The sequence below is a fragment of the Cricetulus griseus genome, chromosome 5, assembly GCF_003668045.3.
Source record: "Cricetulus griseus strain 17A/GY chromosome 5, alternate assembly CriGri-PICRH-1.0, whole genome shotgun sequence".
Classification (NCBI taxonomy): Eukaryota; Metazoa; Chordata; class Mammalia; order Rodentia; family Cricetidae; genus Cricetulus; species Cricetulus griseus.
In genome coordinates, this window is record NC_048598.1 from 156,961,310 (window position 1) to 156,980,626 (window position 19,317).

Genomic DNA, 19,317 nt, shown 5'->3' on the forward strand with positions numbered 1-19,317 from the left:
AAGTACATTTGCTTTAGATGCTTTTGATTCATCCTTTGGAACTGCTTTAACATTACTATAGAAACAACAGAAATTACTTTTCTTACAGTTCTAGAGACTGGAGATATAAGTTCAAGGTATCCACTGAGGAAAGTTCAGGAACTCTTCTTGCTGGCTTCTTAACTACTTCCAGTATGTCCTTGTGCAGCCTCTCCTCTGAACTCCTGTTCCTGTTTCTCTTCCTTTTGTCAAGACTTCAATCATAACGGATTAAGACTCTATTTTTATGACCTCATTTAACATTTATTACTTCCTTAAAGACCCTGGTTCTAAATATAGTCAGATTAGAAATTAGGGATTCAACATCTGGTTTTGAGGTCCACAACAGAAGTGTAAAGGATGTATTAAAGCAGTGGGCCCCTTCAGTTTAGGCAAATATTTTGTCTAGCCATTTAGGACTAAAGTTCCAGCTGGATTAATCCCATTGTTCACATTAAATCTCGGAGTTCTTTTTTTTTTTGTTTGTTTGTTGGCTTGTTTGTTTAATCTAAGGCAACTTTGACTCAGGGTTGTGACTGGAGATGTGAGATCTGAAAAAGACAGTCCCCTTGGGCTCATGATGCTCTCAGATCTCACAAGAGCAAAAGGCAACGTCACCCACAAGAATGGTGTTCCAGAGCCGAGTCACTGATTCCATTTCCCTGTTCCCAGAAACCAGTCCTTAAGCTGTGTGACTGAACATCATTGTTCCTACTTGAGAGGGATTGTATCAAAACCTATCTATATTCTAATGTGGCAAAGAGAACAGGGATGTAGTCAGGGTTACAAGAAAGAGCTGCAGCAGATGTAAAGTGGTGTGTGCACATGCAAGCCCTGACCTAAATACATGATTTGGTCCTGGCAAATCTTCCGTGGCCTACCATCCACACTTGGTTAATAAAAAAAACTTGAGGGTCAGTGGTTTTATGTGATTAATAGTTTTTAAAGGAACTGTGAAAGTGTGCTTTTGACTTGGGATTTTGATTTGTTGTACACATTCTTTGTACTCAACAGTGTTAAGTCTCTGCGAAAATAACACTTTCCTATTTGGTAGATTATTTTTTGAAAATAAAGAGTTTCTTATACTATATGTTCGGAGAGACGTTTGCAAACTTTCAGGAACCTTAAATTTTAATTAATGGCACAAGCTTTTAATCCCAGCACTTGGGAGGCAGAGGAATGTGGATCTCTGTGCGTTTGAGGCCAACCTGTTCTACAGAGCTAGTTCCAGAACATCTAGGGCTGTTACACAGAGAAACCCTGGCTCTAAAAACCAAAAACCAAGCCAAACAAAACAAAAAAAATTAATTGTAACTCATCCCACAAAATTTATAAAGAATCCTTATCCTCTGACATTCTGAACCAGGCATTATAGAAAACTCAAAATCAAACTAGATTAACTAGATTTTATTCTAGATGAGAAAAAGTAAAGTTTAGTATGTGTAATGGCATAGGTTAGTGATAGGGCCATTAGAGAGACAACTGCCCTGCACATAGGCAGTTTTTTTGTTTTGCTTTGTTTTTAAATGCTGATGGTAGAGAAATAGCTCAGTTGAGACTTTTCTTCTAGAGAACCCAGGTTCAGTTCCTATCAAGCATATTTGGCAGCTCACCAGGTCACAATGGCCTGTAGCACAAGGTTAGGGTTAGGAAACGAGATGCCCTCTTCTGGCTTCTGAGGGGACTGTCCTCACATACTTATATAGAGAGGCCAGCCAAAAAAAATTTATTTTAAGATGTGAAATACCTTAGCATAGCCATGTTACCCCAGCCATCAGAATCAGTAAATCCATGCTGAACAGTATTTCTACAAGACAACAGGCAGAATGATAGCTATAACCATTCAGGAAATTTTACTGCATATTCTCAGGTACTCTTGACAATTCTCAGGAATGCAATAAGAAAAGTAAAAGTTAAATGGCTATAAGTTGCCGTTGTGAGCTGCAATTTTTTTTCGGGGGGTGGGGTTGAAACAGGGTTTCTCTGTGTGGCTCTGTAGACCAGGCTGGCCTCTAACTCACAGAGATCTATCTGCCTCTGACTCCCAAGCTCTGGGATTAAAGGTATGTGCCACACACCCCCTCCCCGCAACATTTTAATATGTTTATTAGCCAAAGTTCAAAGGATATGTGAAATCATAGTCAGAGATAAATGTATTTCAAAATGTTTTGCATAACTCACTGAGTCTTTGGTGAAATTACGTGGATCATTTCTTAGATATAGAGATTTAATTCAAGCCCTGCCACTACTCTGATATTTATAAAATGAGTCATGGAATTTCTTGCTAACAGAAGTGAGCTAAATGAAGCATCATCACTCACTAGAAAATTGCCTATGCCCTTGTCATTAACCCCTCACTTTTAGGAGACACTATGAAATCTTATTTCTTGATTAACTTTCTTGTGTTCTCTCTCATATTGGGAAGTGCAAGCCCTTGAACTCAATCGAAGTTCCTGCAATACCTAGTGGGAGAGATGGGCAAATAGTCTGCAACTCAGTACATACTCGAGCTATGGTTTACTCAATGGGTGTCTTCTCACAGGTCATCAGTTGTGTCTCCAAAGCACCATGAAAATGTAAATAAGTGGCCTTCTTTATTGGGGTGTTTTATCAGCCATCTGTTGAGGGAAGAATAGTTATCTTCAATACAGCCATACTAGGAACTAGGGCTTCAAATCACAGGTTTTACACACACACACACACACACACACACACACACACACACACACACACACACACCTAGAGTTTTGCTTAATCTTTCTATGTTTATGGATTACAGTACTGTATTTTGATTTAGTTCAAGTTTTGTTTGGTTGGTTATTTTTTTGCTTTTCAAGATAGAGTTTCTCTGTCTAACAGCCTTGGCTCTTCTGGAACTTGCTTTGTAGATCAAGCTGGCCTTGAACTCACAGATATTGACCTACTTTTGCCTCCCAAATGCTGGGATTAAAGGTATGAGCCACTACTGCCCTGCTAGACTTTTAACACAAGCATGCACATGGTTACTTCGCTAAGTGTTTTTTTAATTTTTTGCTTATAAAAACAATTTGACAAGGACCATCCTTTCAAATGAATCATTACACTCATCCCTTCATTACCAAAATCCAGTTGTCTTACTTAGTCAAAGTTCTCTTGGTGTGAAGAGACACCATGAGCACTGCAACTCTTAAAAAGGAAAACATTTAATTGGGGCTGGCTTACAGTTTCAGAGGTTTTGTCTATTCTCAACATGACAGGTAAGCACAGTGCTATGTAGGTAGATCTGGTGCTGGAGAAGGAGCTGAGAATTTTACATCCTGATCCTCAGGCAGCAGGAAGAGAGAGAAAGCCATTGGTTCTGGCTTGAGCTTCTGAAATCCCTAAGCCCACCCCCAGTGACTCATTTCTTCCAACAAGGCCACACCTACTCCAAAGAGACCACCCCTGACTCCTCTCAAGTGGCAGCATTCCCAAGCACTAAAATATACGAAGGCTTTGGGGCCATTCCTATCCAAATCACCACACCAGGTAGTCCTCATATTTCCTATAGAGATTTCATTTCTTTTTAAATGCATAGGAATCAAATTATTTGAAGTTAAAATTTAATTTTATTATGGAAAATGAATGCTTTTCACTTTCAGTCTCTTCATTTTTTATCAAGGTCTAAGGAATCTGTAAAATACACAAACCTTAAATATATAGCTGCATCACCGAACCCCAACCCAGCATAGTGACAGGTCACAGAGCTGGGAACATGGAACACACTCATAGCCTTCAGACAGCTCAAAAGATTGGAGAGAGTGAGTCCCTTTTGAGTGGGCATGTCATAATTTATTGTCCTATTTGTTGTTTGGGTTGCTTCAAGTTTGGGACTATTAGGAAATTTCTCCACACATTCTAATATAGTCTTTATAGCCACACACACTCCTCATTTCTCTTGGGTCATAGATCAAAGTAGAATCTTTGAGTCTTAAGAATGTCATGCTTACCTTTATCAGAAACCACAGCTTATATTCCAAATGCTTATAGCATCTGACACTGCACTTGCCATGTGTAAGTAGCCCAGTTGTTCAGAATTCTCTAGTTTTAGCTTGATATATCCAGTACTTGCTTTTGTTTGGTTGGTTGGTTTATTTGGCTTTTTAATGATTTTACATCCATGGGGTAGTTTATTCATTTTTCTCTTCAATTTCAAAAAATAATGTCTGCCTAAACTGGGCCTAAAATTGAAAAGGTTGAATTTGCATGTGAAAAGACTGTTTATAGCATTCCTACGTAGTGTCCTGCTTTTAAATAGTTAAACAACAACAAAACCAGTGTGATAATTAAAGTAAGTCCATTATATTTCTTTTTTTTTAATCTAAAATGAGGCTGGTAATTTGACTTGTTTTTGAGGTTAGGCTTTTAAATTTAAGCTGTAAATTTCACTACTTTGTCCTGTCCTGGGGTAATGCAGTTTATGTAGCTATAAGCAGAATTCTTTCTTCTCCCAATTATGTATACATCCCAAGCCTTATTGGCTTCATTACTGCTTTGGGTTTTGTTGGTCAACATTTATTTCTAAAGTCTAATCAGAAGTGGGCTGTTGGCAATCTGGTTTCTTTATGGAGGACAGACATTGTACTTCCCTTATAGGCTAGGCAATGCTTCAGTGTCAGGCAAAGAGCTAATTTGTCTTCATGATTTTTATGGCAACCTCATTGGGCCCTGTCATTTTCACAGGCTGATATAAACTCATTTTCTTGTCTTTCAATCCTAGGAAGATAGCCCAGAAACCTCTAAATAGCTCACTGGAAAAATTAGGCATGATTGAATCACACTAGCTCAGAGAAATAGTTTTGTGGAAATCTCTTGTTACTTAGCCCAGTTGCTATTTGGTATAGAGTGCTAACATCTTTCAATAGAGATCTGACTCTTTGACTCTATATCAGATGCCGTGATGAAGCATGGACTTTACTTTCGGCTCCATAATAAGTTAGAAGATAACCATCCACAGAACCCTCTTTATTACTGTGGGAAGTAGATGTCTTTTATTTCCTCTCTTAACACAGTATTCTGTTGGAGTGTTATGTTCTACAGAGCCAGGCATGGTACTGAATGGTGCAGGGAGATGTATAGCATTACCCAAGTGGAAGCAAGCTCTTTGAAGATACCCCAAGGGAGAGCTTGGTATCTGATAGTTCATGGGTTTCTGGGTGAAAGACACAGACATGTAGATTTCCCTTACACAGACCCTAAGAAGATGGAAAAAGAAAGATTGAATATTCTGGGTGGGGGGCACGGGGAGAACTGAGCAGATACACTCAGATTGTTTGCATGTGTTTCAGTCTTGCTCAAAGTTTGGAAACTTTGGGCTCCTCTTTTAGCTGTTTAGCTATTTGATTTCTCTCCATGTGGCATTTTGTAATTCATGCAGCTTCCTTGATGCTTCTCTTCCCTCGTAAGCATTGGCAATAATGATGCTCCACAAGCTCGTGCTACAGAGGACAGTGACTGGGGTGTGGCACACTGTCCAAGAGCACCACCCAAAAGCTGGCTAGTAGCTTAAATTCCTGTTGGGATAGCACTGGGTACCCATCATAAAATGGTAATAACTTGTTATTTGACCCACAGACCTGTAATCAGATTTCAGGAAGGGAAGAAATTCTTTCTTATTTCTCCTGCACAGTGTAGGTTATCCGAGAGGTTTCCCGAGTGATCTATCTCTGTATTATCTGTGCTAATTTGAACACTCTTATTTCCTAGAATTATTAGAATAAGGAAGAAGACAAATTAGCATTGACTTTCTATTTAATATAATGATTTAATTTCACTAAAATAAAATTAATTTAATATCTAAAGATAGTTTGGAAAAATCTATTGGTCGAAAAGAAATTATTCACATGTCCACCACTCAGGTATGGCCATTTTATGCAAATGATGTTTTGATTTGTTTTCTATTCATAGATGAACTTCATTTTTACCAAGTTATAACCATCCTGTAAAATTTATTATTTTTATTTTTCATCTGTTCTTTTACTGTATAATCACAAGCATTTTCCCATTTTTCACTATGGTTAATCAAAGGATATCATACTGACCATATGATTTTAAATAAATTCTTTTAGATTTACTTATGTTTAGTAGATTGTTGAGCAAGGTAACTGATTACTTTTTAACACTATAGTATTGATTGAATAAATATTAATTCTTTCAGGTTGCTTCCCAAAGGTAGGAATACAAAGCCAGAGGATATGGATATTTTCTTACCTGCATGTTATTTACTTAAAAAAACTTGTATTTGTAACCTGTCTGCCAGAAATGTCAGCCAGGTCAACATGAGACCCTGGTTCAAAACACAGAAAGTGAGTGACACTGTGCACAGATGTTATGAGCCCTTCCCTAAGAAATACATGGAGTGTGAGTGACTGAACAAGAGGAAAAGATAAAACTCAACAAAAAGATTCCTGAATGACGGTAGAAGAAAGTTCAGGATGCTGTGTCCGGGCATAAAAAACAGGCCTGTCTGGAAATGTGTTTGGAGCTGCTCCAATAGCTTGGCTATTTGTAGAATTGAGGGAGTAAATATGCCAAATGTAAATAAAAGATGGGCCCCAAAGCTAGTAGCATCTATCTACTGTTTCTGGGGGATAAGAATTTACAGTACTCTGATTTTCCCTTAATAACCTGTTTCTATATATTTCAACGGAATACGTGGAAATAAAATTTCTTTTGAAATTGCTGACCTTTTGCAATCTAGTTTTTAGTACAGCTTTTTGGGAAACCCCGAAGAATTCTAATTCTTAAGCCTCTCTTTATGACTTGTTTCACTCCACCCAGAAAGTTTCTAAGATTGCCTATCCCTTGTGTCCTCCAGTTTTATGGTAACATGCTTTCAGGTCCTCTTTTCGTCTATTGTACTATGGTTCATGGGCACTATATTCTCCGGTTTCTTTCAAATTTTCTTGACTCACTTTCAATGCATGAACCTTTCTACCCAGCAAATTCTCTCTCCTTTCGCCTCTCCTATTCCCTCTCCACCTGTATCTCCTTCACCCGTTTCTCCTTCCCTTCCTTCCTTCTCTTTCTTTCCTCTCCTTTTCCCTCCCTTCCTCTTCCTCCTGGGTCTTGCTATATAGCCCAGGGTGGCCTCAAACTCATGATTCTCTAGCCTCTACCTAACAAGTTTGAGATGATACACATCTGCACAGTCAGCATACTGCTCTTTCTATGAGTATTCATTCTTTCTGACACTCCATTATTTGGATGTGAATGATCTTTTGACGACAGACATGCTGAGTTATTTCACATATGCTGCAGCTTCTTTTAGTTTACTCTTGGGTACCGCAGAGTCTGGAAGCTGTTGTACAGCTCCTGTTCTAGACATCATTTAGATTTATTTGTACTGGTACTTGTTCGTTAGCAAGTATGGCAGTGGAAGCCTTTTCCTGAGACAGCACTATGAGGTATCACAGTGATGAGCCACTGGCTCTGTGAGAGGCAACAGGTTGTATACCCTCTATTTTAGTCATATGGACTGTGACAGGTACAGCTTTGTGGCCATTAGCAACAGTTTTCTCACTATGTTTTTGGCAAGACTAGCACACTTTGCTTCTGGAGTTGGCAGGGATAGCAACAATTCCTGCTTCAGGAGGTTCACTCCCTTGATAGCACTACTGGATAAGAGTACTCTGGTTTAGCTTGGGGATTGTATCATGTCTGTTTGGCCCTGCTGGAAATTATGTCACTTAATATTTTTTTTCTCTCTTCCAACTCAATTTGAGTAAGAAGAATCATTAATTTATAACACTATAGTTTAGTAATTGTGTTTTCAAAATCCATAACTAAGGATCCATATGAATTTTGGCTTCAGAATATATGTGTCAGGATACCTTGACTTACTTGTCTTACTGATTTATGGAGAGGCCATCTTCTTTTTGTTTCTGACAGTATTAATGATAAATTTTAAAATGTTTCATTCTCCCTGCTAGTCCCTGGCCTTCATAATTTCAGTTGACATTTTGGTTTTGTTACTTTATCCAGGAAACACAACTCAATGATCCTTAGATGTGCAGGGTGTTAAAAGCTGAAGAGGAGCCCTGAACATGCTCATGTGTGGTGTGTCCTGCCAGGTTCACTGTGAGTTGGTTCACCTATGATTTCTAATGGGGACACAGATGCCAATATCTTTAGACCCTTTTCTGTTCAAGGTTAGACTCACCAGAAGAGGGCTTCTTAGCATTCTACCTATAAAAATACTGGTTATGGCCTACCTGCTGGGGTCCAGGGAGCAAAGTCCAATAGGAAGAGCCAGAAGCCTAAGGACAAGTTTGTGACTATTATTACTCCTGCCTTAAACTGCCTCTGGCCAGTGAGGGCTGGAAATGGCAGGGAACCAGAGCATCTAAATGGTCTTGAATAGACTTTCAGACATTCATCTGTCTTATCTCTTTCTTCCCATTTCTGAAGGTACCTGATCCCTGGACATACTTTGCTTTGAGAAATCCTCTGCTGGTTCAATTTTGTTTTGTTTTGAATTTTCCAGTTTGTCACTTGAGGTTTCAGCTTTCTAGATTTTTCAGCTTGGGTCACTACCACTGTCCATATGTGCTCTAGTTTGAAATGTTGTGTTGGTATTGTATTTGTCGTAGTTTCTATTGCCCCAGTGAAACACCATGACCAAACTGCAAGTTGAGGTAGAAAGGGTTTATTTGGCCTATACTTCTACATTGAGGTCACTCATTGACAGAAGCCAGGACAGGAACTAAAAGAGGCCAGGAACGTGGAGGCAGGAGCGGATGCAGAAGCCATGGAAGAATGCTGCTTATTGGCTTCCTCCTCATGGCTTTCTCAGCCTGCTTTCTTATGGAAACTAGGACCATCAGCCCAGGGATGGTGCCACCCACAATTGGATGGACCCTCCCCATAATCCACAATTAAGAAAATGACCCATAGACTTGCATACAGCTGGATCTTATGGAAGCATTTTCTCAGTTGCTGATCCATCCTTTCGGGTAACTCTAACTTGTGTCAAGTGGACAAAAAGCTAGCTAGAACAGTGTTCCTTTATAGTTTCTATGTATAGAAGTTTTCTGTGGTCACACGTGCCTGTGTGTATGTGTCTTGAAAACATAGGCTTCCTATTGTCATTTTCATGAGGCTCAAGTGAAAGTACAAAACAAGGTGTGTGTGTGTGTGTGTGTATTGGTCTGTCTGCCTGTCTGTATCTATGTCTGTGTTTGTGTGTATGTATGAGAAAGAGAACATTGCAGCTTTGGCCCAGAAATGGTTGATTTTCTGTGGATTACCAGACACAGAAAGCTTCTATGCAGGGTTTGCTTTCAACATCTTTACCTGATAAATATGAGTTATCCAACTTAGATAGGTGTGTATCCATCATGAAAACAGAATAGAGAATAGCTAAGAGAAAGACATTGTAGGCATCCACAAATACACACTCGAGTATTTCTGTTCCTGCTGTTGGGGTTGTAAGCTGTTCTGGCACAGTATCATCCTTCACACTGACTAGAAAGTACTTGATGGGAAATATCTGCAGCCAGCATCTTTGCACAGGACCAGGGTGTTCTACGTTTTAGGAATCTGTGTTTGCCATACAAGCGACATGCATCTTGGTGGCTCTGGTTCTGGAATTATGGCAAATCAGAAATGATTTGCTTGAGTTCTGTGAAACCTCTCACATCAGCACATTCTCAGTCTTTTCATCTCCCTAGTGCCTCCAGCAAAGATTTAATAAGCCCTGTTTGTAAAACAGAAAGAAAAAGGCTAATGGCTCAGTGGAAAGCCTGTTAATGTTTCAGACCACTGGCTGCTGAATCCAAATATAGATTTTAGGAAGAAGCAATGAACAAAGTGAATTTCCCTTAAAATAATAATATAAAAAAAATGTTTACTTTCTTTCCGTGTCAGGAAGGAGATTAAAGTTGGGTGATGGAAGTGGGAAACAAATGAATAGTGTCACTGTTTCCCTAAATATAATGATTGATTTTTATTTGAAATTATTTAATTTCTAGTGACTTTAAATAAATGAGGTTAAGATTTTGTCTATGTTGAGGTAAGCTGCCTGCCTGCCCATCGTGCCTTCCACTCCTGAGATTTGTTTGCCAAAGATTCCATGTGCTTGGCACTCTTTCTCCCTGCCGCTACCACACCCCTGCCCCAACTCAGGCAGATATCCCCTGCTCAAGTGGAGGCCATACCAGCCAGAAGAACAGCCTCCAACTCAGAACGAGACACCTGCTAGGCCAAAAGCCACATGGACTACCAAAACTCTAGGAACAAAGACCAGAAGCTGAAAGAGAAAACAGAAACTAAGGATCAAAGCATCTGACTGATAAAAACAAACTCATAAATCAGCACCTAGCCCTATGTTCATAGCAAAAACAGATGGCTAGATAATCAGCTTAATTTAAGAACACAATCAATGACAGCCAGGGCAATATGTCCCCCCTGGAAGCCAGCTATCCCACCACAGCAAGCCCTGAATATTTTGACATAGCTGAAGCACAAGAAAAAGACTTGAAAACCAACTTTACGAAGATGACATAGGGAAGAAATGAGTAAATCCCTTAAAGAAATATAATAAATGAATGTACAACATACCCAAACCAATGGGATAAAATGGTGCCAAGAGGGAAGCTGATAGCACTAAGTGCCTGCATAAAGAAATTAGAGACATCTCATACTACCAACTTCACAGCACACCAGAAAGCTCTGTAACAAAAAGAAGCAAACACAACCACGAGTAGAGCAGGAGATAATCAAATTTAAGGCTGAGATGCATAAAATGGAAACACAGATAATAATACAAAGAATCAATGAAACAAAGAGTTGATACTTTTAGAAAATCAAAAGGATAGGCAAACCCTTATCCAAAATACTTCATGACACAGAGATAATATCCAAATTTTAAAAAATGCAAAATATTCCTCTGAAGAGTACTGGCATTAGGTATTCTTTGAAAGTCCAGTAGAATTGTGTGCTAAAACCATCTGTCCACGGGCTTTAATTGATTGGGAGATGTTTAGTGACTATTGCTATTTCTTTGGTGGTTATAGGTCTGTTTAAATTGCTTACCTGATCTTGATTTAACTTTGGTAAGTGGTATTTATGGAGAAAATTGTCCATTTTTCTTACATATTCCAATTTGCTGGAGTATAGGTTTTTAAAGTATGACCTAATGATTCTCTGTATTTCCTCAGTGTCTGTTGTTATGTCCTCCTTTTTATTTCTGATTTTCTAATTATCTAAATATCTAAAGGATATTTAGATATCCTTTCTGCCTTTTAGTGAGTTTGGATAAGAGCTTGTCTAGTTGATTTTCTCAAAGAACCAATTCTTTATTCATTAATTGTTTGTTTCTATTTTGTTGATTTCAGCTCTGAGTTTGATTATTTCCTGTAAGTCTTCTCCACTTCGGTGTGTCTGATTCTTTTTGTTCTAGAGTTTTTGGGTGTGCTGTTAAGTCACTGTTATGAGAGTTATCTAATTTCTTTATTCAAGCAGGTGTGTGAGCCAAGACAAGGTGACAAGGAGAGGAGGACAGGCATGGGTGGGCACTGGAAGGAATGGCTTACCTGATTTTCAGGAAGCAGGCCTGGCCTCTGATGGGGTGGAAGGCTGCCAAAACAGTAATTTACAGACCTTGAAAGAACAATACTGAACTTCATATGGAAAAACAAATAACAACAACAAAAACACCAGGATAGCTACAACACTCCTGAATAATAAAAGAACTTCTGGAGATGTCACCATCCCTGATTTCAAGTTCTACTACAGATCCATAATAATAAGAACCTGATGGTAGCAGCATAAGAACAAACAGGTTGTTGTTTTGGAATGGGATCAAAGCCCTAGACAATAATATACAATGGAAAAACAGAAGGCACCTTTAACAAATGTTGCTGTTCTAGTAGTTCCCTATCTCTCACCCTGCACAAAACTCAAGTCTAGGTGGATCAAAGACTTCAACATAAACCCAGATGTACACTGAGCCTGATAGAAGAGAAAGTGGAAAATAGCCTTGAACACATTTGCACAGGAGACAACTTCTTCAACAGGACACCAATAGTACAGACACTAAGATCTACAATTAATAAATGGGACCTCATGAAACTGAAAGGCTTCTGTAAAGCAAAGGTCACTATCAATAGGACAAAATGACAGCCTACAGAATAGGAAACGATTTTGGCCAAATCCACAACTGACAGAGGACTAATATGCAAAGAATATAAAGAACTCAAGAAACTAGATATTTAAAAAATTCCATTAATCCAATAAAAATGGGGTACAGATTTAAACAGTGAGTTGAGAAATTTCAAATGTCTGAGAAACACTTAAAGAATTGTTCAACACACATAGCCACTAGGGAAATGCAAATCAAAATGACTTTGAGATTCCATCTTAGACTTGTCAGAATGGTTAAATCAGTAACACAAGTGACAGCTCATGCTGGTGAAGATGTGGAGCAAGGGGAACACTCTTGCACTACTGGTGGGAGTGAAAACTTGTAAAGCCACTTTGGAAATCAATATGGTAGTTCCTCAGAAATTGGGAATAGATTTACTTCAAGTCCCAGCTATAAGACTCCTGGGCATATATACTCAAAGGATGTCCCATCCATCTCAAGGACACTTGCTCAATTATGTTCACAGAAACTTTACTCATAATAGCCCAAAACTTAAAACAACCTAGATTTCCCTAACTAAAGAATAGATAAAGAAAATGTGGGATATAAAACTCAGCTGTTTTTTTTTAAAAAATGACATCTTGCAATTTGCAGGCAAATGGATGGAACCAGGAAAAATCATTCTATATATTAAAATCTTCTTAGAGATGATTTTTATTAAGGTATTCAGCATTCATTGAGTGCTTATTGTATGTCAGACCCTCTATTAATGATCATAAAGTACATTATTGCTGATCTTTAAAATAATGTGAATTTGAGGCTGTTATTATTGCTCTATTACATATAAGAATGTTGAACCCTAAGTGTCACATCTGGAATCATACAGTCAAGAAGCAGAAAGCTGCTTTCAGCGGGATCTGCCTGACTCCAAATCAAGATGTTTAAGTGCATCACCATAGCATTGCACAGCTAGCATCTCCTGAGGATAGTGTGGTGTAAAAAATACATAGCAATTTCTCCTTTTCTGCTCTTCTTCCTCATCCCCTTTCTTCTCAGGAAAAAGAATCTCTCTATGTAGCCCAGGCTGACTTTGAAATTGCCTTCATCTTATTTCAATCTCTCAAATTCTGGGATTTCAGGCATCTGCCACTAGCTTCCTTTATATCATTTATTAATTTTTGATCCATAGAAGGAAAGCTAAGCCCATTTATACTGGAAAATGGCAAACTCATTAGGACTGAGCTCAAATATCTCAGCATTCTGAAGGAAACCAAACCACTTAATCTTATGCATGCAGGGGAGGGAGGTAGCTGTCAGGAAAAGCAGATTCTCTACTTTTGTTATGCCATTCTTCATATAAAAGCAGAAGCCATGTCAAGGCAGTCACGAGCTTCCAAATTCAGTATGTTGAGTGTACCTTCAAGAAACAACAATGGGAAAGTAGGAGATTACACATAGTATTAGCATCAGATTCTACAAATCTGCACTCCTCCATGGCACATGCTTGTTTTTGGACAGCTGCCATGTGAATGCCTTCAAGGCTGTGGCATGCAAAGATTGTTTAAGGAAAACCGCAGGGCCATCTTTGACTCTTAGCTGAGTTGGGGAAAAGTTCTCAATTTTGTTGTTGTTGATGCTGCTATTGGTGGAACATCTATTTTAGAATTATTGTCCATTGGGACACTAGTCAATATAGAAACCCTTCAATGTGTCATTTAAAATGCCATTAAAATTTAAAATGGCAATGTATTACTTCAGAAATTGAGATAATGATACTCTTTGTTCCTACGTTCTGCTATGAATGAAAGATGTGGACTCTGCAGCTGTTCTTTGGGTGATTTTACCTCAACTTAATTTATTAATATGATGATTGCAGATATGAGTGTGATTAAGCATAATGATATTATTCTTTGTTTTTTCTTTTTCACTTTTACAGATTAGGTTTCTCTGTACCCCTATACAGAAACTAAATGGCTAATGGACATAAATCCATCAAATCCCAGGGCTTAGCTCACTATCTTTTTCTTCTTAATAAGGTGTGCCCCTTGGCAATGATAACTAGACAGTTACATCCTAAAGAGTGGTTTTGAGGTTTCTTTTGAAAGGCAAGGGAAGGCAAACTTCAGGGAAAAACTCTGTGGTATATTTTGTTCTCAGCTCAGCATTGGGTCCTTTTGTTGGCCAATTATTTAAGAGCTTGTGCTGTAGGAAAAGCTCTGACTCAAAACATATTTATAAAGCATTCTCTTTGGAAAAAAAGGTGTTCTGATGTTTCCATTAGCTCTGGAAGAATTTGGTGGGGCTAGACGGTGCAGAAGAACAGACAACTGGTCACTAATCAGGCTCAGACAGAACACTCAGCAGCACAATGAGCTGCAGAGATAATTTTTTTTTCTGCAATAAGCTGAACTTTTGGTCAGATTTTCACTTCTAATAGCAGCCTGTCAAAACATTCTTCCTGAGAATTATAGGAAATGGGGGTTCCTTGTCTAGACACTTCACTGACAGCAAGCCTCTCATGGATGCTTTCTATTCATGATGTCAATTTTTATGATTTCCTCTATCAAAAGTTTTTATCATTATATTTTCTATTATTAAATAATAGTTTTCTTGATGGGGCCCTAGAATAGCAAAGACATAGAAACCAAGGAAATTCAAATACAGTGTGCACTTTATAATAAGACCTCAATATAGATGTGTCTTTCATAAATCTCAATGTATTCTCCATTAGAGAGTTTATTATTTTTAAGAAAATATGCCCGTAGAAACTTTAGGACAGAAGTGGTATTACAGAAGAACAGATCTGGGTTATATAGTGCACAGCAAATTGCATGGCTTTTATAGTATAGGGGACATATACACACAGTGTCATGCTGGAGAGATGGCTTAACCATTAAAGGCTAGGCTCACAACCCAAAATACTCACTGTGTCTTACAGTTTTTATGGTATAAGGAAAAGACACACACAGCATCTTAAGTCCTTGACCATCTTTCCATATCACCATATAACATTGTAATTGGTTCATGATATTGAAAATATATGAAAATATTGCAGACTAACCAATTTCTTCTTGTTGGAAACGATTACTCATATTTCATTATTATACAAAGCACTATGCTGTAACTTTGTACTAAAGCCTCATTAATATTCATTTATATTTCCTCAGGAAAGAAAATTCCTGATTCTATATGAACAAATGAATGGATGATATACTGGCAGTCTAGGACTAATCAGGAAGTTGAGAGGAAGGCATTGTTTGTTCTCTGTTTGAAGTTTTGTTACACGTGACTAGGCGCAGTGTCAGGAACCAGAAGGGATGACTAAGTAAACTACCACTGAACCTGTGAAAAAGAGCAGAGCAGGTGTTCCTCAGTACAGACTTGGCACAGAGGAGAGCACCACAGATGGGCAGGGCAGCCCTCTTCTCTTCTAGATGTGAGGCCACAAAACAGTTTTGACTAATTAACTCAGAACCAGGTTTCTAAGCATGGGGACCCCTCTTAAACCCCATCACCCAGGAGGATAGGGGTTGTGTGTCACCTTACAGGGGAGCCTGCCTTGACAGGTTATGATAAGTTCCTATGGGAAATGGAGGGCATTGCCACAGTCCAGGATGGAAGAAACATCCAGATTTTTACAATGGTCTGTTTGCCTTTTGCATCCAATTTCCATCGAGCTGAGGTGGATATACATGTGAAGGTACTCAGGTCTTCCCTATACATCATCCTCCAGTTGGCCATGAATCCTTTCTTCCCCTCATTTATAAAGCTGCACAGAATTGTGTCTTGTCCCCTTATTTTAGTTACTCTGCCCTGCACATGCCAGCCCTTAGTGAAACAGCATTCATGCCATTCTGAAAACTGCATCCATGCACTAACCCACACCTGTAATCCCAGTACCCAGTACTCAGGAGTCTAACATAGGACCATGTGTTGTAGGCCAACCTGGGCTTCTATTGAGTTCATCATCTGCCTGGGAAATACAGCAAGACCTTATCTGAAAACAAAACAAACAAAAAACTCCTCCCTGTCGTTTCTGAGAACAGTGCTCCAGTGAATTCCCTGTCTTTGCTCCTGCTTTGATGGGGTTTAAATTCTACTGTAGCCCAGACACTTCCTGCCATTAGTTACTGCAAATGGACATCATTGGCAAACCCCATTTCTGTCTTCAGACATTCTGAATTTGTGAATGGCATCTGTGCTGTTTTACATTGGTCATCCCTAACATTTGTCTTATTTCAAGTGTTTTCCTCCTGCGGAGTGCCTCTCAAAATGTTTTGAATGTGGCTCCAACATGGACTTGTGCTCTTTTCTGAAGTCCACTCCCTTAACAGGGTTTTCTTTTCTCCTGTAACTGAAAGAGTGTTCCAATGTAAACTGCATCTACTGGCTGGAGCTCTGGCCACCCACCACAGCCTGCAGAAGGCAGGAAGATTCATAAAGCCAGAGTCCCAAGAAAGGTATTCAGAATTCTGATGCTGAGTTTCACCCTTGAACTAGCTGGTCTATAAACACTGAGCACAGCACAGGCAGCCCCTGAGCACAGCAAAGCCAGCCCCTGTCACTCTCACTGTTAGATTTATAGAAAACTCCACAACACTATGCAATTCACCTGCAAAGTACAGTCTGTAGAAGAAAACATGGATGCAATTAAAAAGATAGCAGGAATGTTGTCAGAGATGATGAGGTTGCATCTGAACCAGGACCCTTGCTGTGTAGATTCTGAGGCAGTGAAAAAAAAAAAAAAAAACACTCTCAAGAAAGAAATGCAGACATCCCTATGAAGTGTGACTCTTCTGACCTTTCAGAAGTTGGAGCTGCCCCACCGTGCCACCAGCTCACCTAGCTCCTCTGCGCTCCAGCTGTCTCCACCACCACCACCACCCCCTGCCCTCCTTTTCCTCCTAGAACCCTGGCAAAGAGAATTAGATGTGCCATAATCATTGGTTCAAAACATTTGTGTATCATTGAGCCATACATACCCCACTGCATTGTATCTGATGATTTTTTTATAAGCATCTCTCCTATAGATGAGCTCTCCTATGAACTGAGCTAATTTCAGATTTTGTTCCTACATCCCCTGTACTTTTCATTTTTACATTCAGATCCCAAATCCCTTGCACCACATGGTGGGGAGCATTGGTTCACACCCGTAGATTGTTTGTTACTACTTTATGGACACAAAGACCTTATTCCTGTGTGGAGCCTTTGATGTGCTGAGCCTCAGGCATACCTGTGGCAATGGATGTGGGATGTGACATAGCCTATGGATGTGAACTAAATACCAGTGTGCCTTAAAGAGATGGTAGGAGGTTTTACATTCTTTCAAAAATGTTAGAACTCATTCATCTTGTCTCTTGTTATTTTGTTTGTTGGTTGGTTGGTTTTAGTTTTTAGGTTTCTTTCTTTTTCTTATTTTTGGCCTGGCATGCCTATAAAAAAACAAAAATGAAAAAAGAAGAAAAAATTCCTGGAATTTAATCCAATGCCTAAGAAAACTTTCTGATGACTTCTCTGGGGACTGTTATGAACAATATAATGAATAAAGTCTGCTTATGAACTTGTTATCCAAGAACACTGTAGCACAAATTAAGTTACAAAAAATTAGGAGAAGCAGTCATGACCAGTCAGTCACATAATCTCTTAGCTTTTCACTCACAGCTGTACTGAGACTCTACTCAGAATACCCAGGTGTCAAGCCTACTGGTACTGGTGGCTCACCACGCAATAGGTGAAGAGATAGACTGTGAACCAAGTGAATGCAAAGAACAAGAAATATGACACCCAAAGTTTGTTCCCACATTAGTGGCAATTGTGGAGCAGGTGGCTTCCCACACCTAACTGAGCACTAAGTGACCCCTGGAATCCCACTGAAGATCCCCCGGTACAGCTAGGGCATCTTTCTGTCCACTTGGGTTTTTATTGTTGACGGGGGAGCAGCTCTGTCAGCCAGGATCCTGCTTGTATTTCCTTCAGTGATGCCCGAAGTTTGGGAAAGAGATGATGGAAAAGCCAGAAACATTGCAAAGGCAGGAAGAAAATTCATTGTGTTACACTGTGTAGTTCCTTTCCTCTTACCCATTCTGAAAACAATGGATTTAGATCATAATAGAATGCCTGCCAAACAAACCAAGGCAGTTCACCTGGATGCAAGCAAGAAAGTAAAAATGGCCCAAATGAGGCAGGCTCAGGGTCTGAATGAGAAGCACCAATACAGAGCAGAGAGACAGCCTGTGGTACAACAGGACAAAGGTCTTGATTTTATTCTTGGATCAAAAATGTCTTGATACTATGTATTCATTCCAGTATCAAGGAGATTACAGGAAAAGCAGTAGGATGCAGGATTCTCTCCTTTCTTGTTCTTTTTATAAAGTAGTAGATTTCCATGGCAGTTCTTTACACATATAACAAATGCATATATGAAGAACTATGAAAATATTTAAATGGCCATAAAGCAATCTCACTGTCTTCTAAATAGTACTGATTATTAATTATTTAATGGGGATGAGGAGCTGAGTATATGGAACTGGATTTCTCCTTAAAATGAAGCTGCTTTCTTCCCCACCTCGGTGGCATCATTCATGTGGTTTAAATTTGTTACTGAGATTTTTTTAATGTATATTATCTGCGTGTATTAGTTGCAAAATAATGGGCTTTACTAAGATATTTGACATGTGCATATGGCCTTTGATTACACTCACCCACCGTTATCCTTATCGCCCTTCTTTGTCTCCCCAACTTCTTTCTAAGAGCCCCTCTTATTTCTTGCCTCCCTGCCCTGCTACATTGTCCATATGAGTGGATCCAGGCCTTTCTGTGTCTTATTTCACTCCACATGATCACCTATAATTCCAGTTCCGTCCTTTTTCCTGTAAATGACATAGTTTCATTCTTTTAGCTCAAAACAACTCAGTTGTGTTTTTCTTCATCCCTTAACCCATTGGTAGGCACCTGGGTGGATTCTATAACTTGGCTGTTATCTGTCATGTCATGATAAACATGTGTACAGTAATCTGTCATGTCATGGTAAACGTGTCCAGTTCATCTTTGCTCACTTGGGCTCCCATGGGTCTGTCCCAGGAGTGATACAACTACATCATATTATAGTCATAAAATTAGTATTTTGAAAAAATTCCATTCTAGTTTTCATAGTTTGGGGGCGACATTGTATTTCTACCTACAATAATGATCGGCAT

General features: G+C 39.1%; 1 protein-coding gene across 2 annotated transcripts in view; it reads left to right on the forward strand.

Annotated features, from left to right (window-relative positions):
- The window catches only part of Stxbp6 (syntaxin binding protein 6), a 228,478-nt gene that overhangs the window by 138,159 nt on the left and 71,002 nt on the right, over nucleotides 1-19,317 (forward strand). Inside the window, exon 2 of one of the 2 annotated variants that reach the window (XM_035445054.1) lies at nucleotides 8,020-8,115. The exons of the other annotated variant lie outside the window; for it this stretch is intronic. Within the exon in view, the coding sequence (XP_035300945.1) occupies nucleotides 8,082-8,115 (34 nt within the window). The 5' untranslated portion in view covers nucleotides 8,020-8,081. The remainder of the gene's footprint in view (nucleotides 1-8,019; nucleotides 8,116-19,317) is intronic. 2 annotated transcript variants of the gene reach the window in all.